General features: G+C 37.7%; 1 protein-coding gene across 1 annotated transcript; it reads right to left on the bottom strand.

Moving 5' to 3' along the window:
• Positions 1-11,474: 11,474 nt before the first annotated feature.
• On the bottom strand, positions 11,475-14,838 carry LOC149773826 (cytochrome P450 26A1-like). Its single transcript, XM_089945983.1, has 4 exons — positions 14,128-14,838; positions 12,975-13,469; positions 12,329-12,742; positions 11,475-11,997 (listed from the first exon to the last, which is right to left on the bottom strand). The coding sequence occupies exons 1-4, from the start codon at positions 14,284-14,286 to the stop codon at positions 11,620-11,622; spliced, it is 1,446 nt and encodes a 481-aa protein (XP_089802109.1). The 5' UTR covers positions 14,287-14,838; the 3' UTR covers positions 11,475-11,619.
• Positions 14,839-23,956: the final 9,118 nt, after the last annotated feature.

Here is a 23,956-nt window from a genome sequence, read left to right as displayed (position 1 = left end):
AGATATTTTCTTATATAATTTACTTAACAAAATATTTTGTGACGAAGAGTCCGAATAAGTTGACGATTTTCACCACTTAGACCAGTCTGTGCAAATATCTTAATACGTGTATGGTTTATATATAATTTTTTTCTGCTTTGCGATCTTTACCATATTATTTCAGTCTTTCTTCTGTTTATTCTCTCCTCTGAGGTGGCGTGGACTCTGAATGTTCTTCAAAAGTTATTAATATGGTACCAATGAATCTTCTTGATGAGACAGTAAAGCACGATCATTTCAGGGAGCCGGAGGGCCGAGTTGATAGAGCGTTGAACTCGTAATCCATAGGTCATTGGGTCAGTACCTACCCATGCCATCCCGTGTGGCTGCCTTGGTGTATACTTGGGAAAGGCACTAAACTCCCATTTCTGGGGCATGATACAGTTAATACTGTGTTAAAAGTGCTCCTACCATTCCCCCCCCCAAAAAAAAAAAACAAAAAAAAAAACAACTACTCAACCTCTTGTAGAAAACTGTATAATTGCATTGGAAAACAAATAGCTTGAAAATAGTTGAAACCATCCTCTACCTTCTCTACAGTGTATTAGGTAAGACAAAAAAAGCTCGGTTATAAATGCATGTTTATATATTGCATCTAAAGACTAATTAATAATTAATTTTAATATTACAGTTAACATTAAACGTAAAATAAACCTTTGCTTCATTCATAGTTAACAAATCTCCTTCAAAAGTTATAAAAATGGTACATAACAGACAAACACACACACACACACACACACACACACACAGATATATATATATATATATATATATATATATATATATATATATATATATATATATATATATATATATATATATATATATATATATATATATATATATATATATATATATATATATATATATATATATATATTTCTTTTATATTTTTCTTGAAACACCTATTCCTTACAGAGCGGTCAAATAATGATGACATAATGCAGCTGATGCGACAGTTATAATAGGAATTTGTACGCATGATACCACCGTAGCTACGTGACATATTTTTTAAAAAATAATTTTAATTACTATCAGTAATCGATCAGTTCGATTTCTGATGTCTTAGTCTCCCCTGAGCAGTTGCTCAGTTTCGTCGTCCACTACTATGCATTTCCACTACTATGTTATGTTTTGCGCGAGATCATCATGCACAGATTTTGATTAAATAATAAATAAATTCTGCAATTCAAAAGCCCCATATAACCTACGATTATTTTCTAAAGCAGTGCTTGAACGGCACGAAGGGCAGTTAATCAGACCTTAGCGAACGTGTACACACATAAGTTCTGCAAGTTAAAAAGCTGATTTACAGTTTTTATGTTCATGAAGTATCATAGATTATCTCTAATGTTTTATTTTTTATTGAAACTTTCTGTTTTGATTTCTTTATTAGAACGATTTAGCTTATTGAACTGCATTTTATGATAATGCGACGTAATAACTGAGTCTACTTCCTACCGATAGCTAGTCCATTCAATAGCGAAATCAAATATATATTCGAGGAATTGAACACAGAGCTCCGAGTCTATGTCTTAAATTAAGTATCTGAAAAGATCAACAAAAAAAGTTTTGTAAAATTAAACAAATATTTTATTTCCCTAGAATACAAAGTGAACATAAAAAAACCCCAAACTTACAGTATTGTGAATTAAATCCTAAATAGTTTTACATGTTATATCGCATGTCCCAGTGACGAAGTCCCAATTGAATTCCAGCGGTGTTCCAAATAAATTCCAACATTGAATGTGTTGATGTGCTTGTAGTCTCAAACGTGCTAATGTGCTAATCATCTCGAATGTGGCTATGTGTTAACATTCTTTTGATGTATCACAATAATATTTAAAATTATTGATTTAGTCCAAGAAGTATTAATAATCACTTTGTAATTCCAGTGAATAGTTAAAATAGATAAATCCACCCAAATTAAAAACTTAATACAACAATAAGACTGATTCCATTTCTGATATTAAGATAGCAGTGAGTAATTTTTCAAGTAAACAACAATGATATAAAAAATAAGACACAATAATAAAGCCGGGATGTAGGTCAGTCTTCTCTGTAAAAAATTCAAAGTTGTCAACAGGTTTAGGAATTTCCAAGTGAAAAGGTTAACGTCCAAGACTCAGATTCAAGTAAACATTTTTGCCACCATTAATAATGTTTTGAATATTTAGTCTATAACCATAGAGAAATATTAATTATGTATTATGCTTTTACAAAATAAATGTCACATTGTCAGGTGCACCATGACCTTGATTAAAGGTTTAAGGTCAATTACAAAATACATATATACATAACATATACTCATTGGGAGAAGCCAACAAGCAATACAAATTAAATATATGCAACAATTGCAAGAGCCTTGAATGTCCTGATGTACCGAGGGTCTTGAATATCCTGATGTACCAAGAGTTTTGAATGTCCCGATGTACCAAGAGTCTTGAATGTTCTGATGTACAACAACCATACCATCCAGAATGTCTTTGAATGAGTTCTTAATAATCCCAAAATATTTTATTAGTCCAAAAAGTCAATAAGCACTTTGAAATTCCAATGAATAACATTTAAAAATAATTATTATAGAATAATATCTGAACAAAACTACAAACTCTGATCCAAAAGTCTTGTATGAAACAAACATCTTTATATATCGACCGTCACCTAACCTATGAAGCAACATAATGTTCGGGAAAAGTAAGAATTTCTAATGGAAACAATTTACAGACTCATAAAAAGGTCAGATCTTGACTTTGAATTTTAGCAAACATCTTGTTCTTAGAATTATGAAAAAAAAATCAAGTAGGCACATCCATCATTTATGACGTAAATCAGATATTAAATACATGTTAAATATACATAACAATAGTGAGTACTGAATACATATTATTCAAGAATGTTTATTGCAACAAACAATTTAACCGACTTCACATTGTATTTCAAGAATAGAAACTTAAATATACAATAAACAATACATTTTGAAATGCTATTTAGTTTAATGATCGCTAGCTTAATTTCCAAACGAACATTTAAAAAAAACGAATCATTGAAGATTTTTTTAGATCGGCCTTATTACTTTCTGTCAACACCTCTCAGGTTGCCTAGTGGTCAGAGAATTAGCCTTGGATGCGGCCGTTTCGAAACCCGGCCGAGTCATACCAAAGACATAAAAATGGTACTAACAGCTGCCTCGTTTGGCCCTCAGAATTAAGAGGTTAGTGTTAGGACTAGTCAGCCTGGTGTCAGGATAATGTGACTGGGTGGGACATCATGCTACGTGTCTACGGCATGATGCCCCAGTGCTAGACATCACTATAAACTGCCACACCGTAGACATCGTAGCGATATGACTGAAAGATTGTTAAAGCTACAATCAAAATCCAAATCGCACACTGTCATGTATGCTCAGCCCCAGTTCGTAAACCGTGTATAAACTAAGGTATTATTACAAGCCGTGGTTTGATGTATAAATATTGCCGCAGGCTAGAGTTAATCTCTTACGCAAGGTTACCGTGACCAGAGAGAAGACCCGACATCTTGAATCGGCACAGACGTTTGATCGCGCGACTTCCCACCTATGTGTTACAGCTTAGTCCTAAGATCAGAGGAACCCACGAGGGACCGGGGCTTCTAAATCCATCCCCACGTGGACAGACAGCGAGAATGACATTGTCCGCTAAGTTTGATTGGATCGGGCCAAAGCGACATTCAGTCGGAATTGTAATAACAATTTCGATCCGAATTATAACTTCTAACTTAGTCTCGCCTAGGAAGATTGCTGAGCAATGTAGGATTACTCCGAGGAAGCCACTGGTAATTCGGCGATAAAACTTAGGAGATTCTAAGGAAAGACAAAGCTTCGTAAAGGTCCGTAAGTTATTTGCTAGAATTCTGCAAACTGTTACGGCATTGTAATTGTAATCATGTGTAGTATGTATACTTAATTACTAGGATAGTTTATTACGTAGAATTACATTTGTAGTGTTTAATTTACATGCGTATTTGAAAATGGGCTTGAGTATTAGGTTGAGAATTATGTACATTGTTAGCTTGTGGTCAGAATTAATTTTGTAATTCGCTAATACGTTATTCATAGTAAACTAGTTCATTTATTCATGGGATATGTTACGATTTAGTCATGCTTGAATTGTGAATTTGGAAATGGTTGAAGTGTGTAAGATTAGTTAATATGGATGTATGACTATATCAGAGCATGGAGGGGCCCCGAGTGGCCGAGTGGTCTAACTCGCTCTCCGTCACGGATCACTGCCATCTCACCTCTGTCTGCATGGGTTCGATTCTCGGGATCGGCAAATGTGGATATGTGAGAAAGCTTGCCGGTAGCTTCTCGTGGGTCGGTGGTTCTTTCCGGGGTTTTCCCGGTTCTTCCTCCACCATTAATACTGGCCGCCATGTATAGCCTATCTTGTGCTGAAAAATGGCGTTAAACCCTATAACAACATCAGAGCATGGATATTTGAATATTTTTGTACTTTGTATGAGTTGTAATGTAAAGAAATGCGTCTGCTTCCTGTGATATTTTTAGTTTAATGGGATTAGGGCTATGTACTGATGTGACGCAATTTATTTATATATGTATGAGAAGTAACTGATACCGTGCTTTTATTACGACGTTGTTTTACCATACAAGGACGTATGAGTATTTCTATGGGAATGAATGTGTGACCGAAGAAATTTAATAGCCGTTATCTGATGATAGGCTTTCTACAGTGTGAGAGGAGAGGGCTTAGGAAAATATTGTACCTTCCTTGTGCTTTCACAGGCAGCTTTTTGGGGGACTGAACTTAGGTTCAGTTAAGTCCAGCGATCTAAAAGGGGAGACGGAAGTGAGACTAGCAGAGCAGTAGAAGTAGACAAGTCTAGTCGGTGGAGAGACTCGAGGAGGAGGAGGAGGAAAAGGAGTCGAGGTGGAGAAAGTGGAGAAGGAGGGTAAATATAGAGAAGTCGAGGAGGAGAATTAATTTGGAGACAGTCGGAAGGAAGAGGATAAGGAATAGGAGAGAAGAACAAACAGATTAGTAGAATAGAAGGACAGGTGGAAAACTAACTCACACTACTAATCAAATGATGCAATAGGCTATCACAGGGTCGAGCGGGAGGAAAGTACTTGGGAAATATGAAGCACTTGACTACTGAATTATTATTAAATCGTTATTCGTTGAATTTCACTTTTTTGTATATTCAATCATTGAACCGTCGGCATTGCTGACTGGGGGCTCGGAGCTTTACCTCTATCTTCCACTAATTTAACTTCCAACCAAACATCGAGCCTGGGTGGGACTTCTATAATAATTTAAATAAAATATTGGGAGCATCCCACCCCACCTATAACACACCTACCACAGTGGCGGCATAACAACCCGTCACGTCACACTCACACTTTCTGTCAACACCAGCACAGACCAAGGTGATGGTCAGGTTCTCATCGCGACCGTACCGCATCATCAGAAAATCTCCCATACGTCTAGGTCAGGTGGATTGGGGTGCTTATTTAGGTATAAAATGGACTTTTTACCATAAATTTTTGGCATCCGCTTTAAAGGTATAAAACTATCGCATACTATAGGAAAAAGTTAAACCATCCTTGTATTATAGAAACTGAAAAATATCTAATGACATGTGATGTCGTGTAATCATATTTCAATTCATTCTGCAAACTGTATATTTTATCAATAAGTAAATAACTCGTCAAAGATAATATCGTGTAGACTACAGTTGGTAGTAACCTATATATCTTAGCAGCTACAACATGGATACATCTTTCATATGTCCCTATGTTTTTCTTCTTCATATTTCATTCCAATTATCTAACTTGTAATAATTTTACCATTATTTTTGGTAAACCACGCTGGCTGTGGAAATGGTTAGTTCTTGTTTAAAGTGTTCAATTCTGTTGAAATAAAATACTTCTCTCCTTTATGCTCAAACTCTCTTTTACGGTTGACTTTGATCGAATTTTGTGGTTTTTTTTATGTTTTTGCTCGCCTTTCTCCATCCATATATATATAAATAAGGGCGGTTCTAAAGTTTATGAAATAAAAAATTACTCTGGTGAAGATAGAGATGACGTTCTTTATGACATGTGACCTGAAAAAGAACCACTTTTTGGTCAGAATTTCAACATCTCAGATGAGAAGGTTTTTAGCTCTTCTAGATTTATCGATTTAAATGCTTATCAAATAAAACAATATGTTTTTCTAGAGAACGAGAACAATGTGAGAGACGAAAATAACAACAATTATCCCAAAAAATCACATTTGAAGGCACATATGATAAAATTTTTATTGAATACAAAGGAAGTGTTGGACCCATAAATATACGCCATAGTCAGGAAGGTCTGAAGGCACGTATACAACTCAGAAAAAAACCTGGCGGTTTCAATTTTCGAAATAAGTTTAGTAAAGATCTGAAAAATAATCAGCAAAAAAGAAAACAAAAGGACAGTTGTTTGTAAATCGTGCATATGAAGGTGATGGCGTAGTGTTACGACTCTGTGAAACTAACCTAAGTAATTAGAAAAATACAAAAACCAAAAAGTTTGAAAAATTCAATAAAATAATATATTTTCCTAAAATACAAAGTGAACATTTAAATAGAATTTTCAGGATTATGAATTAAATTCCAAATAGTCTTAACAGTTCTATCACAAGTTCAGAAGTTTAGAGTGAACTCCAGTGGTGTTCCGAATGAATTACAATTTCGAAAATGCTGATGTAACCATAACCCGGAATAATGCTTATGTCCTGACAGTCCTGATTTATAACAACAAAATAATCCAATATATCCTTGAATAAATTCACAATATTCTAAAAATAATGATTTAGTCCGAAAAGTATTATGATCTTTTTGTAATTCCAGTGAATAATTGAAGTAATTAAATCATCTCAAATTTAAACTAGACACATCTAAAAGACTGATTCCACTAGTCCGATATTAAAATAGGAATGAGTAATTTTTAAGTAAATTCTTAAGTAAACAACATTTATATAAAAAGTTAAGACACAATAAATGAGCCAGGATGAGGGTAATTTTCACATAAAATTCATTCGTAAACATCTCGTTCTAGAACATTCCTAATTTCTATTAAAAATAGATCTTGGACTCAACACCTGTAAACATATTTACCTCCAAGTAATCATGATCTTAAAATATAATCTAAAATCATATACAAGACTTACCTATGTGATATGTTGTTTTATAAGAAAAAATACATTAGTCAGCTAGGCTAACTCCTACCCTCAATTATGAACAAAGGTCAATTACACAATACAAATTAAATATACATTGCTTATAATCACTGACGAAAGCCAACACACAATACAAATTAAATGTAATTTATAATTGTTCCTGCTTCTAACATAACAGAGAAATTTCAGCATATATTTAACAGGCTTAATGGATAAACAAAATTAAACAGAAATAACACACACTTTAACTCGTCTGAAGCTAACAACTGAACAGAGAAAACCAATACTATGTACTGAAACTTAAATGCAAGACTTTAGCACAAATTAGACAACTGAACGAAGACATTATTGATCAAAATGATTTTAAGACGGAAATTTTTAGTTAAAATATAAATTCTTTAAATGATTTGTTTTAACTATGAAGCTATATATTAGTACCCTACCCACGGATAATGGATTATTTTCTTCTCAAGACGAAAGGCATGCCGATGCTGCAGCAGTTGCAATCATGATGAAATTGAAGTCATTGAGGTTAGAATAAAAAAGGAATCTTATGAACATGAGAAAGTAAATCGAACAATAAACTTGAATGTGTTAAAGTTAAAAGGGCAAAATTAGTAGGATACATTTGCAACGACACTAGTGTGTAAATTATCTTGCAACGGTAAATGATGTCGTTGCAACGGCAATAATTACCATTGCAATTACAAAATGGCATCAGTAGTTTATGCCTTTTCTTACACTAAATATTTTCAAAACTTTGGGACATTAGCACCTATAGGATTCTCAAGACCTTGGAGTATAATTTTATCTTCTTCTTTGACCCATTATCAACCCAGTAGTTGTTAACGTATCTCCAATCTTGAACAATGTTACAAGGATAGCAGATAAGATGAATTTATGTTATATCCATATGGTTGTTAATAGCATTAAATTCTGATTCCTAAGGTAAAGGGATTTGACACATTCACATGACCATTGTTTTACGGCCAAGCCCACTTTTGCAGGAGACTGCTTCGGTGGCCTAAGTGGTTAGAGCATCCTTCTCGGATGCGGGAGGTCGCGGTTTCGAACCCCGGCCAAGCCGTACAATAAATTTGTATAAATATTACTAGCAGCTGCCTCGCTTGGCGCTCATGTCACATGTCTGCAGCATGATGCCCCCATTGCTAGACATCACTATCAACTGACACACTGAAGACATTGTAGCGATATGACGCAAATTGTTAAAGCTTCGTTAAAAATCACACACACACACACACACACACACACACACACTTGTGCGGGAAGCGAGGCCCAGAAGGTACAATCAATTCTGTCGTCGTCGTACTTATTAACAGATTCGCATCATACATGGCATGACTTCTCGAAACATATAATCCACTCTACGATAAACCCACATAAGGTCACAATCATACCAAGTTTGTAAAACGGTTTTGGCCAGAGGTTTTCATTTGCTTATATTTCTTAAATTCCTTATGGATTTTCTTCACACTTTGAATGAATGAATGTGATGGTAAGGTAAATAATCATGTGACCACCCTGCAACTTTTGGATCTAGGTGTCAAGGTCATTATAATAGAAGATCTGCAATAAGGCTGTGATTAATGATGTTTCATTTGTTTAAATTATCAGCAATTAAGGGAGGTACAGCAAAAACACTGAACATCGGCATAGAGAAGTAGAGATGGATTTTCATGATACTGCTGTGTTATATGCTTGCCGTTGTCTGAAGTATCGTACATTATTTGCACGTTAAGCAAATGATGGCGCTGTCTTTAAGAAGACTAAGTGACTTGGTCCGGAGAAGTCTCCAGCAGTTTAGTTGTTATTCTTTAGAGATAATAGCGGAAACAGATCGAAGGCTATGTAAATCACACAATGAATTAAACTTGAATAAAACGCATATAATAAATTTAGGTGATCCTGTTTAGTTAACTGATTCAGCCAAGAGAAAATTTTGTTACGAGACTTGTTGATACTTGAAGGTTCGTGGACTCATTAAAAGATGTTAGTTGCGTGTTAATATTTGCTAAAACGTTTCTATGAATTTTCCATAAAGTGTTAGATTATTGTTTTGTACATTGTGTTACGAATCAATGACCCCAAACAAATCTAATTTTTTATTTTTTTATTTTTTTTAAAGTGATTTTTTGATAAATTTTTCATGTTCACCTCAGGTCCGGATAATTTTTAGCTCTGCTCTAACAGAGCTGATGCGATAGCCTTTCCTCTGTCGCCCGGTGCCTGATGTCCATTTTGCATGACCATGTAGACATGGGGTATGGACTGAAAGCTGTTGTTATTATTGCTATGATAGGATTTAACGCCATTTTCAGCACAAGATAGGCTATACATGGCGGCCAGTATAAATGGTGGAGGAAGAACCAGGGAAAACCCTGGAAAGAACCACCGACCCACGAGAAGCTACTGGCAAACCTTCTCACGTACCCAAATTGGCCGAGCCTGACACTCGAATCCACGCAGACGGAGGTGAGATAGCAGTGATTCGTAACGGTGAGCGCTTTAGATCACTCGGGGCCCCAATGAAAAACTTTATCTAAATGAGCCTAAATGAACACGGTTTACACCAGGGATAAAATACAGCCGCCACAGAGATCAGCTTGAAAATCTTGATTCTGGTGGTCATATCGATATCGGTTGTTGACTAAAATACTTCTTGCCATGTCTAGTTGAAGCCAAATGAAAAAAGATTCGTTCTGACATATAATATGGCTGCTGTGTCATCTGTCTTGAAATTATTGTTATATATATATATATATATATATATATATATATATATATATATATATATATATATATATATATATATATATATATATATATATATATATATATATATATATTCCTCTATAACAAATGGTCGTCTTGAGAGGATGATTTTACGAGATTTTGTTATGATGTCTAGTTCGTTCCAAAATGAAAACAATGCCCACGGAATAATTGTATCGACATAGTTTTTTCATTAAGAGACGCCATTTATTGATGTTGTTGTTTGCCGCCATTTCTCAGCGCAAGACAGACTATACATGGCGGCCAGGATAAGAGGAAGAACATTGAAACTCCCGCTAAGAACGACCAACCTATGGGAACCTACTGTCAAGTTTTCTCACATACTCACACAGGCCGAAACCGAGACAAGAATCCAATTCGAGATGAAAGTGACCGGTAAAGACGAGCGTTCTAGACCATCCATATGATTTGTACTTTGTCCCAGATGTAAGTGATGCAGATCTGACATCCAAAGATTAGATCAATCTGTTTATGTCTTGTACAATTATCACACTTTTTTTAATTACAGTTACTTCAATACAATAGCAGATATTGTGGAAAACGTGATATGGTAATACTAGTATAAAAAGATTGAACTGGTAAGAGTAGCGGGAAAATGGTCTCTTACTATTAGTACAAAAGGGGCCTCTTTAGGGTAACAAAGTTGTTCTCGCAATAGTAGTGAAAAAAGTGGTCTTTGGAACAGAGCAGAATATGCTCTTGTGAGAAGAGTGCAAAATTTAGTCTCGGATTGACAGTGGAACACGTACTCTCTTAAAATATTATTATATTCTTACAAGTATGCACATTTTTTAAAATTCTTTTAACATATGATGTGTTATATGGTGACCCGACGTGTTTGGAGAGTCGAGATTCTAATGTATTTCTTCGAGATATATATTAGGCGCGCGCGCGTGAGAGAGAGAGAGAGAGAGATTTTTTTTGTTGTTGTTGCTCGCATGTATGCATCAGTGTGTTGTACAGTCCTAGTTCGCCTATATGGTAGGGCCTGAGAAGCGGGCAGGCAGTAACACACTGCGAATTTATAGCATTTCAAACATCCCAAAAAGTATTTTTCACTACGAACGTGAACAATATACGTTTTAACGTGATTAAAACGAGGTCACTGTATAGTAAGCGTCAAAAATATAAATAATGTAAATATATTAAGTCTTTTTTATTAGTATAAAAATATATCTCATTTAAATAATGTATACCATACTTAACAACAACTTCAATAGATGTAAATGTATGCAGGAACGGCACTTTGTCCATAAAAAATAAAACTTAATTAGAAAGAAACAAGATGAAGAAAGTAAAATAATAATAACATTAATCATGGTAATTTAAATATTAACTCTGATCTATTTGTATTTATACATTGCATTGAAGAAGTCAAATATGTTTAATATCACCGGGATTATTTTGGTTCGTTTCGTTATGAAGACAATGTATTATTTCTCGCTCTATGGATAAGTTAAGAGTATTAGCAATATATTCTATATAAATGCTTTTCGGGTTCTTTTCAGTTATTCACTGACGAATATCCTTAAGCCCCATTTAGTAAAGCCAGACAGATTTAACCATTTGGGAGTCTTCTAAACTGCCGTCTATGGTTTCTGGACGATGTATCAGCGTGTCTAAACCTCACAATGAAGTCCGAAACCGGTTTGGCTGACGGCCAAAGAGTCAGCCCTGAATCTTTCACCACCTCAATGTCGCATCGCTGTGCTAGTTCTGTAGTAAAGATACTTAAGACCAGTTTTGCAAAAGCATTTCCCGGACACAATCGAGCCCCTCCTCCGAATGGAAAATATGGAATAGGCTCTCCGTTTGGAGGCTTTTGGAGCCACCTCTCGGGACAGAAGGACATAGGATCTGACGTCATCGAAGCATCATTTTGTTGTGTCTCACGTATGCTTACTGAAATTGTCCAACCTTTTGGAATGGTATAGCCCTGTAAGTAAGAAAAGGACAGGATTTAGGGGTCTGTGATATCGTTTTTGACTTGTAGAGGTGGTTATCGTCGAAATCATAAAACCTGGTATAAATAGTTCATGTCACTCTGGTGTCGTTCGTCCTCGTATTTTTGTCGGCTTAGTTGTCGGCTCTACCTGTGGTTACTGCTTTGTCTTGTAGTTTACAAGAATATTTATGTTATATTTTTGTCTTATTTCTGTTGTGAAAAGTGTTCACAATAACTTCGAATAATTCGTGTAAGATTTTATCCCTATTGTTATTACGATAGTTTTCATAATATTAGAAACATTATATGTTGACAAACATACCTCTAATTCAAAGTCTTGCAGGGCCTCTCTGAAAACCCCTCCAGCAGGTGGCAGAAGTCTCAAGGTCTCCCTGACAACCGCGTCAGCATAGCTACGCTTTATATGGACCTCTTTGAAACATTCATCTTCCACCTCGTGTCGTTCTTCCATCAAAACATCTCGCCGAAGTCGAGATAGATATTTCGGCTGCTTGGTCAAGAGATACACCAGGGTAAACCCAGCTGTGCTAATGCTTTCCGAACCTGACCACATCAGCTCAAACATAGAGTCCAGGAGCGTTTCAGTATTGTCTGCATCCAGATTATCAAAGGATGCTCCGAATGATTCCAGTACCGAAGAGAGTCCGTTTGTCTGACAGCCCGCTCGAAGAGTCTCTTGGAAAATTTCTTTGACACGATTTTTCGCCTGGAAAGCCTGTGAAGATAAAAATAAATACAAAAGTTGATCACTCCTGTTATTAACGCGCTGGTACTAGTATTAGAGAAGTGCAAAGATTGGACTTTATGAAACTCTCCATCCTCGAACCCCCAATCCCTCCCACCCCCAACCCCACACCAGGTAAATGCAAACTACTGGATACTCATAGCTTGTTAGAGTAATTTAAAACATAAAAGTAAATGACGTCATTCCACAAATTGACGCTTACCTTATAATATCCAGTTCCAGGAATGTAGATCGGAAGCACAAACAGATTGTTTGAAATGATGTCCAGGTGTTTCTTAATTTCTGCCAGTGTTGCATCTGAAAGATCAATATTCACAAGGAATCGTGCAGTGAGTTCTACCAGCAACAGTCTGCATTCGCTATGCAAATTGATGCTAGGAAGTGAGCACCATTTATCAAGTCTTTGCACAATTGCTTCTCTGAACACGCAAGTGTGGTTTTCTAGGAATTCCCTGGAGAAAAATTGAAGCAGCTGTTGTTTCCGCTTTTTGTGGCTATCCCCGTGGGACATCGTGAGTGCGTTTGGACCAAGCAGTTTGGAGACAGAATGTGGATAGCTTGATTTGACGATTATGTTCTCTCCCAAGAAGACTTTTCGGACATTTTCGGATCCCATGATGCGGATCATTGGTTTCCCGAACAGATGTGTCCTGAAGATCTGGCCATACTGATGGTGCCTCTCACGGAAAAATTCAACCTGCAAGAATTAAAGATTTATAGTGGAAATGTGATTAATTTATTAGTGTAGATTTAACAGGTACTGACTCATCAAATTTCATTATAACAATGAAAACCACTTAGACCTTAGACTCGTGCAGTGCCCTTTAGTCCTGTAAAACACAAAACACACACACGCGCGCGCGAGGGCACACGTTCGCTTAAAAGTCTTATAAAACATTTATTAGCGCAGTGGTTCCCAACCATTTTAGCCGCGACTCTAAGAAATATTTTATTCTGAGCCTAACGTCCCGTTTCCACATTTTTATAAATTTTGCCCCCCCCCCCCCCCATCTTGGCTGCTCTCCAGAACGTCCTCGCGACCGGTCTATTATTATTTTTTTGGGGAGGGGTATTTTTTTAGTTAAGCATCCAAGCTACATTTCTCATTCCATGACATCGAGAGAGCGATTAGCCATTTACTAACTTTCTGTAAATTCCTACATAACTTTGAAATATAGTTTCAGTCTAGAAAAAAAATCCTAGGCTCGTGATGTTTTTAATTTTTCATCTTTCTTTCTTTCATAGTCTAATTGAGTGTAATTTAAAAATAAATTAAACAGACATCAAACCATGTGTGTTTAAAACTTCGAGAAAAGTATGAAATTAGATCAAAGAATCATATGAATAAAAGTTACCTTTTTCTTTGCAAATGCTAAAGTTTCCCCGATAATGGGGAGTCCTTGATTTCCAGGTGGTAGGCGAATTCGCGGGTCTAGTTGTCGCTTTCTTCTCAACTGGCAAAATATAATCAACAAAAGTACTGTGATGCAAACGATTAACACTGGCGTGAACATTTCGATGAAATCTGTAGAATTTAACAGAAGATAGGGGTAAGTTTATATTGCCTCCCTATCTGTAACTGATGTACATTAGTTTCCAATTCATCTGTAGTTCTGCGGGTTCACGCCGATGTTCAACACGTGAAGATTCAGGTTTTTTGTGTGAAGTGTTGTCAGGTGATTGAGCATTTATACTTGACGGAAGGGTAGTGTTGACGTTTTCTTATGTCGATGATGTCACTGCTTCATTGATAAGGATGACGATCACATTGTGTATCCCCTTTCATGAACATGTAGTACACCCCTAGGTATAAGTTCACTGAAATCACTACATAAAATGTCTACTATATCAATGAAAATGCAAGTGTTGCGTATCAACTACGTACTATGCAAATTAGTGCTTAATATTTGCAACAGAATATCGCAAGACCTCGACCGACTGGTCTCCCGTGATGCCTGATGCAAGGATAGTCGACTGGTTGAAGGATGTATTCGACAGGGGCATTTCGGGTCGGCGACCTATCTGCTGGAAGTCAGTGTGTCAGCAGAGTTCATTGAATCTACCGACCCCAAGATATGTTTTGATACAGGGTTTTAGCACCACCTAGATGGGGTATTCCGCGTTGGCGTCATCAGTTTGTGAGCTCTTTGAGCATCAAATGCTTACCTATGAGGTCAGAGCCATTTCTTTTCATGAAAGTTTTAAACGCAACAACAACCATTACCACCATCACAACCACCACCACCAACAACAATAATAATAATAATAATAATAACAACAACAACATAACTGATTATAAAGATGGGGATAACGGTGATTGGTTAAAGCCAGTGATGATGTCGATGAGTTGTGCGATGACTGCATAGAGATGAAATATTGTATATTTTCACTAATTAAAATCTGCACAATAATACAATCTCCATCTTATTAGCTGAGAGGTAAAAATCGTTATCCACCATAAAACATGGCAACTTGTTCTATTTACTCTGAAAAGCTTTGTCTTTTATATAACCTATCTTTTTTTAAATACCCTATTTTGAAAGAAACAAAACAAATTGTAAGAAATATCATAGGTCTGCTTGAGTCTCGCTGTGATGGATTTATCATTTTTATAGAACTGAATTTTACGATTTTAAGATTGAAATTGTCCAAACATATTTTATTATTAGTACACAACGTAAGTCAGTAATTAAGTGCGTGAATGTAGAAAGAAAAAAAACATACTATGCAAATAAATATATCCTATACAGTATTAAGACATCCGTCTCATCTAAAACACGAAGGTAGAACTGTGATTAAATAAATTGTTGATATTTTAAATAAATACTATAGTAAATTTTCAGATAACCGTTTGTTAGGAAAGTGTACATTTTAATTCTGTAAATTTGAAATAATCTGGCAAACCTGGTTTATCATTTCGGTTTATATCAGAAACAGAAGCAATCCGAAACATTAATGAGCCTAAATGTTAATGAAGCTGCAGGACTAAATTGTATTGGACCAAAGTTTTTAAACTTTCAGCCCCAGTAACTGTCAATTCTGAAACACATAGTTAACTAGGTATTAAGACAAATGAATATCCTTACTTATTTAAATATGATGAAGTAACACTAATTCATGGGCACCGGCACATAGAGGCGGGGGGGGGGGGGGGGGAGGGAGCACTTGTCCCATAACCCCCATCCCCGGATTTCGCCTCCAAACATGTTTTGGCATACATCCGTAAAACTTAAAAGCTGACCACTACATGTTGCCCTCCCCCCCACCATAATTATGCGGGCGATCCTTCACCCATTTCTAAGAGAGTGGAGTAAAGGATGATCTTTGACAACTGTGTCATTAGCCTTGTTTACTCATACCTGAATGATAACAATCTTTTCCACAATGAGCAGTCTGGCTTTAGGAATTCCTGTTTCTGTCAAACTCCCGTCACAAAAATGACCGGCTCATGGTTAGATGAAAGGAATACAGGATATGACAGGAGTTGTCTACAATGACTTTAAAAAGCATTATATGTAGGACATCACAATATCCTATTCTCAAAATTACAACACTATAATTTTGATAACAATGCCATAAAATGGGCGACTTCTTATCTTCAGCACATAATGCGTCATGTATGTATTGGTGATACTAAATGTTCATCTGCAGTTGTTACGGTTGAGCCTGTTATTATTTGTAATCTTTCTAATCGCCTTCTGTATACAACATTTCATGAAATACCACCTAAACCAAGTTAAACAAAGATATGGAAATTATTGAACAGTTGCATGAGAATAACAAAATGCTTCTAAATCAAAATAAGACTAAGTGCACGTTAATAACCACTGCTGAGAAACGGACTTGCATGGTATCTGGATTTCAATCTTAAGATTATATTTATTAAAAGTTTCAAATCATAAACTTCCTTCGTATTGATGTTAATAGTTTTCCGCACTAGGGTGTTCAGGTTAACACATCTTCGCCAGCCAAGGCTGCGATATGTCAACCTTATCTACACCTTGGCAGATCGATACTATATTTCAGTGATTTGTCCTAGCAATATCTATTTAATTTTATGAGTTGCCTCTCTTAGTATTTAATACCGACTAAAGAATATCGTGTAACAGCGATATGTTGCATACTGACCGAAAATGGCGGAGGTTATTGACCTCAAAAGAATACTATGTCAGTTTAACCTCTAAAGTATGACTACGTGCCAGAGAGAAGTCATTACAGGTGTATATGTTGTTGCTGTTTTGGGGTTTAACGCCCTTTCTCAGCGCACGATAGGCTATACCTGGCAGCCAGTTTAACTGGTGGAGGAAGAACCCGAGAAAACCCAGGTAAGAACCACCGATCCACGGGCAAGCTAATGACAAGCTTTCTCGCATGGCCCACATTAGTCGAACTCGAGACTCGAAACCTCAGCGTATTTGACGGAAAGGATGTATATTTGTAAACACGGATCGGCAGTGGAAAATTGCTTATTTATGAGTCCATTCCAGTTGTGTGCTCTCCTTGTTTCGCCGCATCTAATGAAATTAACATACACGAAGCGCTGAAATATCTGACCGACCCGCCAAAAGGTAGATAGGTTAACATATCGGAACCTTGGCTAGCGAAGATGATGTTATCAAAATGTGTTAACAAACTCGAAATGGAACTGCACCACAAGACATTCACGTTAGCCAGAAACAATATGTAAGTTATGTAATACATTCTGTAGAATCTGGAAAATTCTTGCTTCCATACAGCAGTCATTATAAGATAAACATACTTGTACTCCAAAGGACCTTTCTGCACGGTTTAGAGATATGCCATTTAATTGTGGTCTGGAGGCCTGGGACTTTCTTTCGAATCAGAATATTGCTTTTCATTTACTTAAGGAGAATTACCTTGTCAGCTATTACAATGGATATAATTAGTTTTTTATTTTGTTAATATAAAATCCCAAGCACTAACTCCCCTCCAAAAATAATTTTTTCAGTCAGTCCCTTACAACAATGAAGACAACAAAGACTTGGTGCCAGATGACGATTAACAAAGATTGTGTATTATTTAGCTTAAAACACGTTGGGGGAAAAAGACGCATTGCTACAAAGTAGTGCTGCACAGAATGTAAATTTGGTCAGCCAGCCACAACAGAAACTCGGTCGGTACAACCAGTCGAAATAGGTCAGTCTGGGTCACATTCTACTTTTATATTTCCTGCATTACTTTGTTAACACAATATACGTATTTTGAGGTCAGACTGGCGGACTTTGCCCCCCCTCCCCCCGGGCTGTTAAAATCCTGACAAGTTCGTGTCTTGCTTCCCACCCCAACTCCTCCACACTTGGAAATCTTTATACCGACGAGCCAGTTCGACCCTGCGTACGTTATATTCAGTACTTGATTCACTTTTAATCAGCATTTTCAATTGGGAGGTCAACGAACTCAAGTAACAACAGAATGAGACGGATAGGAAACTGTATTGAGGGTCAATGAACTTCAGGTGGAAAAAATTTTCAAAAGAATTCTCTCAATGGTTTGTTTTGAATGGCCGGTAAGAACCCTAACGGATAGTCCGAATTTCCTCTGACCTTTCTCACCCCATTTGCAATATTTTGACCCCAACATAAATGTCAGAAAGAAATAATGAAAGAAAAAAAAATGAAACTAGAATGATGAATTTTTTGAATTCATTAAACGTTTGCTTTCCCTTATCATATATTTATTTAGCTATAATCAATATTTGTAAATTCAGAAGGATATCATTTATGTTCATCCTTTATTATTTCAAGCGCTTTAAATTTTCCTGAAAACAATGACGTCAAATTATTTTTTTGTACAAATGTATTGGAAAGTATATTTTATATACTTGAAGAGCATCCATGATGATGATGCGACGCGAATACTGAAAAAATAAGGGATGAACATAATAGATATGCCGTTGAAAATTTTCATGAGTGGATTCTGAACATAAACAATTGGAATGTGACATCACGTACGCAATCTAACTTTAATAAACACGTAGAATCTTCTGATGATGGCACAGAGAGAGAGAGAGAGAGAGAGAGAGAGACTATCATCATATAGATTAGAAAATTGTCTCTACTGAGTTTCGAACCTGGGTCCGCGGGTTAAGGCATCAATCCCTTGTACTATCCCCCCTCCCCCATTATCGACTTCGTCCATGAGCACATTCCCAATAAAGGCTGGAACATAATCGCTGATAGTAGCATTTGTGTCCATCGGACACACTCTCATGCCGACCCAGATATTAAACTCTCGTCTCATAGTCACTCGAGATTCCTATGAAAGAAATCAAGTCATATAGAAATTAATATCAACAGGTACAAATACACACCAAAATGAAAGTGCTAACCCAGTATGATAACATTCTTTCTCAATATATAATTTCATTTTGTTTTATCACGCATCTTCATTTATGATCCAGAGATGGCAATTTGCGTCGGGTTGCGGAGATATGATTTGAATCAGATTGGGATCATTATGTGTTTTATTTCGGAACGTGTTAAATGTTGTCTGCGGTCCAGAACAGCCTTTCTCTTCTCTACCCCTAATTTTTAAGTAGCTTTTTGGCCCCGCCCCACCCCCAAGTGATGCAAAGGTATTTTTTCCCCCAAGCGAACACGTATTCTTGAGGCATGTTTCACACGAGTAGTGAATGGGGTCACTATAGGGTCTAGGGGAATTAGCATTAAAAAACACCCTGGGTCACTATAGGGTCTATGTAAATTTAACATGGACAAAATCCCTGGGTCGATATAGGGTCTATGAGGAATTAGCATTACAGACCTCCCTGGGTCTGTATAGGGTCTATGTAAATTTAACATTAATCACCCTGGGTCTGTATAGGGTCTATGTAAATTTAACATGGACAAAAACCCCTGGGTCTGTATCGGGTCTATGTAAAATTGAAACAGGGAGGGTCTCTATTTTTTTTTAAAAAAAATAAAAAATAAAATAAAAAAGGGGTAGGCAATGGAAAGGCTATCTCTTTTCGAGAAATATGGCTGGCCCTGAAAAGGGCCTTTGGGTTTATGTTAATGTATTCATTAACATAAAGGCACCGCATTGGTCTTCTTCTTGTCCTTAGGCTGCGTCTCACTGTTGGCCCGTAAATTTGCACTCTTTTCAGGCATCCTTGTCTTTCGACGTAGATCCTACGTATCCACAGGCTGGTGTTTGTCCTGTGGACAACGGTCCACTTGGATCGGATATACATGAGCATGTCTGTCCTAAACATCATGGAAGACACAAGGGTGGATGACTCAACTGTGGTCCACATCTTGAAGCGACGAGAACAGGTGAATCAATGCACTGAACTGCGCTTATTTATAGGCAGAGGTAGGATTGAAACGGATTGAGTTCATTCACCAATCCGAACACGCGTTACAGAATTCAGTCAGCCCGCATCCAATCCGAAGAGAGCAGTCTGTGACGTCACGTAGTCTATATAGATTCGCTAGCGCTTGTGTGCAGTCAATCTATGCGACAGTGATTCAACATGACGGAAACTCAGAAAACGATCCAATGGGGTGCATCAGCAGGGGAGACCGCCCAAGGGAACCCGGACTTACATTCAGAAGAGGTGAATTGGGATTTTGTGGATTTTCTCTCCTCGCAAGAATTTGTTCCGGAACCTTCGTTACCTTCTTCATTACCGCAAGTGGAGAATTTTAGACAGAGACAGAAAGAAGAATTGGACAAATTTATACAACGACAAAAGGAAGCGGAACAGGCTTTTCTCCTACAGCAACAGCAACAAGAAGAAGAGGTAAGAAAAAAACAACAGCAGCAACAGCAAGAAGAAGTAGCAGCAAAGAAACAAGAGGGTGAAAATCAAACGGTCACGGTACTGTTGGACATTTTAGCGGAGTTAAGAAGTCTGAAACAAATGTATCAGACTTCTTTATCACGACCGAAGAGAATACGACCTTCCCGAGCTAAACACGTCAACCCTGTGACTAAGCCTACCGTACCACCCTTAGTGATTTCAACCCAATCATTATCATCATCAACATTACGCAGTCCAGAAGTAGGCCTTGGCCGTGGCAAAGGCATAAGGCAGTTAAAGTTGATTGCTTAAACTCACTCCTTCACCATGAAGAAAAAGTCCCTTTTCAGGGCCACCCACATTTCTCGAAAAGAAATACAATTTCAATTTGCCAATAACTCAAAAAAAACCCCACCCATTTTACCCTTATAGTACGTGTCTGTGTATGAGTGCGTGAGTGTACGTTCTTATTTTAAAATCAAAACTCAAAGACACTTACCTTATATCATTCATTTATTCTTTTATCCATTTTTTACAATCCAATTCACAATTCACAACACAACCCTTTAATAAAAAGTTCATTGACTTCTTCTTTCTCCTTGTTTAGTCTCTCTGTTTTTTGAATTTCTTCACCGTCTTTTCCTCATTTTCTTCCCTTCTTCTTTTCTTCTTCTCCTGTTTCTTTGCCTCTTGTAAATATAATTGTCTTTTTTCTTCCTCTTCTTCCTCTGAAGAATCCCTCTCTTCTTCCGAAGAATCCCTCTCTTCTTCTGAAGAATCCTTCTTTTCTTCTGACTCCTCTTGTTTCTTTTTTGGGCAATCTGGAGACCAATGTCCTTTTTCTTTACAATAATAACAGGTATCTTGACTTTTGTCTTTTTTAGTCCCTGTTTTTGTTCTTTTTTGACGGTCTGGACACTCTGAAGACCAATGCCCTTTCTTCTGACAGATATAGCAAGTATCTTGACTTTTATCTCGAAAGGAAGGAGAGTAGTCCGTAGGCTGGTCTGAAGAGAATTTTCTAATGACCCCTCGCAAAGCTCTGACGAAACGTTCCATCTGGTTAGTCTCTTCCATCGTTGTGCTCGGCTTGAGAGTGAAATGAATAGTGAAAGGATAAGACACACACCCTTTTATATACGCTGGTCTGCTATGACTATAAAGTAGCTCATGGTGTTTGAACTTGAGTCATTTGACTTTTTGCTTTCAAGATGAAACGATCCCATTCATTCGAGAAGAAAGAAGAAGAAGAAAGTAAGAGGCAGAAACGTGGTCTATCGCCTCGAACCAGGGCTGAAATCTTGGCACAAATTCATGCCAGTGATTTTGAAGAGGACATGAGTGAACCAGAATTTGAAACCTCTAAACCAAGTTCACCACCCTTAGTCAACCCTGAAAAATACTATTCCATTCGAGAGACGGAAAAGCGCTCCTCTAGAAAATTTAGAACCACGGCTTACAAATACACGGTGAAGTTTAAAGATTTCAAGTCCGAAGTACCGTTAGAGAAAGCAGAAGGGTTCATCACCGGAGTGTGGGATTCTCTGCTCACTGCACTCAAGCGACAATGTCAACCCAAAGAAGACGACCGCTTGAGACTTTCCATACAACACGACGGTTTGAGATCCCCTGTTTGGATCGAGTTTAGCACCCCTGCAGAATTGACCGCTTCCAAAGTCATGGACAAGATTCAACACGTGCAACAATCTAATGACCAGTTTGACATCACCGATGGAAAAGCCACATTGGACATGACCCACGTCTCTCCTCCTCAAGGGACCGGACGCAAAAAGATGTTATTGGTGAACGACCTTCGCAGCATTAAGCGTAGCCTTGTCCAAATTCTCAATCCTCATGACCAGATGTGTTTAGCCCGTGCCATCGTGGTGGGACGAACCTATGCCAACAAGAACGACACGGTAGAATGGAAAAGAGACTGGGAGAACATTCGACAATCGGACCGAGCCAAACAACGAAGTGAAGCAGAACTCCTGTTACGACAAGCTGGCATGTCCAAAGACACACCCTGTGGCATTCCTGAGATGCAAAAATTGCAAGATGCCCTAGCTCCACGATACACCTTGAAAGTGCACCCTCAAGAAGTGCGCGGGTCTTTGTTGTTTCGAGGGCAAGATTTTAAGGACGGAAAATACATTCACCTTTATCATCACGATGAACATTTCGATACCATTACCAGTATCACCGGATTCCTGGGATATGTTTATTATTGTGAGAAATGTGACTATGGTTATAATAATCGAGAGCAACACAAACAATGTGGATGGAAATGCTCAGGATGTTTGGCCTCTCAATCCTGTCTGAGCGAAGAACCAGTGCCTTGTTCAACTTGTCTGCGCACGTTTGTCAGCCCTACCTGTTACCAACAACATTTGAAGACGCAAGGTTCACAGAAGAAATGCGCTTGTCAACTGCTGAGATTGTGCCCCGCGTGTGGACAAGGCATACGTACCAATAGTGTCAAGGCACACGTATGTTCAGGAAAGAAAAAATGTCACATTTGTCACCACATCGTGGACTTGGAACACCAATGTTACGTGCAAAAATACCAACCCTCACCAGAGAAAGAGGACGGTCACAAGAAGAAAGGCAATTTCATCTTTTTCGATTTCGAATGCATGCAAGAGACTGGCATTCACATTCCTAATTTCTGCGTGGCTCATCGAGCGTGCGAGAAGTGCATTCAAGAACCTATCTTCAGTCATTGCCCTCACTGCAGCAAAATTCCTGGAGGGCGTGAAAAAATCTTTCGAGGACCAAAGACGCTAGACGATTTTGCCAAATGGGTCTTAGACCCCATCGACAAGACATGGAGCCAAGAGGACATCGAACGTTACCGAGATTGTCATCGCCATGCCACAGTGATGGCTCACAATTTCTCCGGATACGATGGACAGTTTCTTTTGAGGTACTATACGGAACATGGCACCGAACGTCCTAAAGTGACTTTGAACGGAGCCAAAATCATTTTCATGCAAGTGGGACAAGTGCAGTTTAAAGATTCGATGAGTTACTTGGCCATGCCTTTGAGTCGAATGCCTAAAACGTTTGGAATGACAGAAATGGCTAAAGGGTACTTTCCACACTTTTTCAACACGGAAGCCAATCAACACGCCGTTCTACCCCATTTGCCTGAGGCTCACTATTACGACCCCGACAACATGCGTACCGAACAACGAGAAGCTTTCTACGCTTGGTACCAGGCTCACGCCTCGGACCCTTTCGACTTTCAGGAAGAAATGCTAAAGTATTGTCGTTCCGACGTGGACATTTTACGGCGTTGCTGTGGAAAATTTCGAGAACTGTTCATGGAACACGGAGGGGTCGATCCTTTGAAAGAAGCTTGCACCATTGCCAAAGCGTGTTCCTTAGTGTATCGACAACGATTCATGCCTGAAAAC

This window comes from Sinohyriopsis cumingii, unplaced genomic scaffold (assembly GCF_028554795.1).
Source record: "Sinohyriopsis cumingii isolate HCF-2022 unplaced genomic scaffold, ASM2855479v2 utg000552l, whole genome shotgun sequence".
Taxonomy (NCBI): Eukaryota; Metazoa; Mollusca; class Bivalvia; order Unionida; family Unionidae; genus Sinohyriopsis; species Sinohyriopsis cumingii.
Note: the sequence above shows the minus strand (reverse complement) of the source record. Positions and strands in the feature narration are given on the sequence as shown.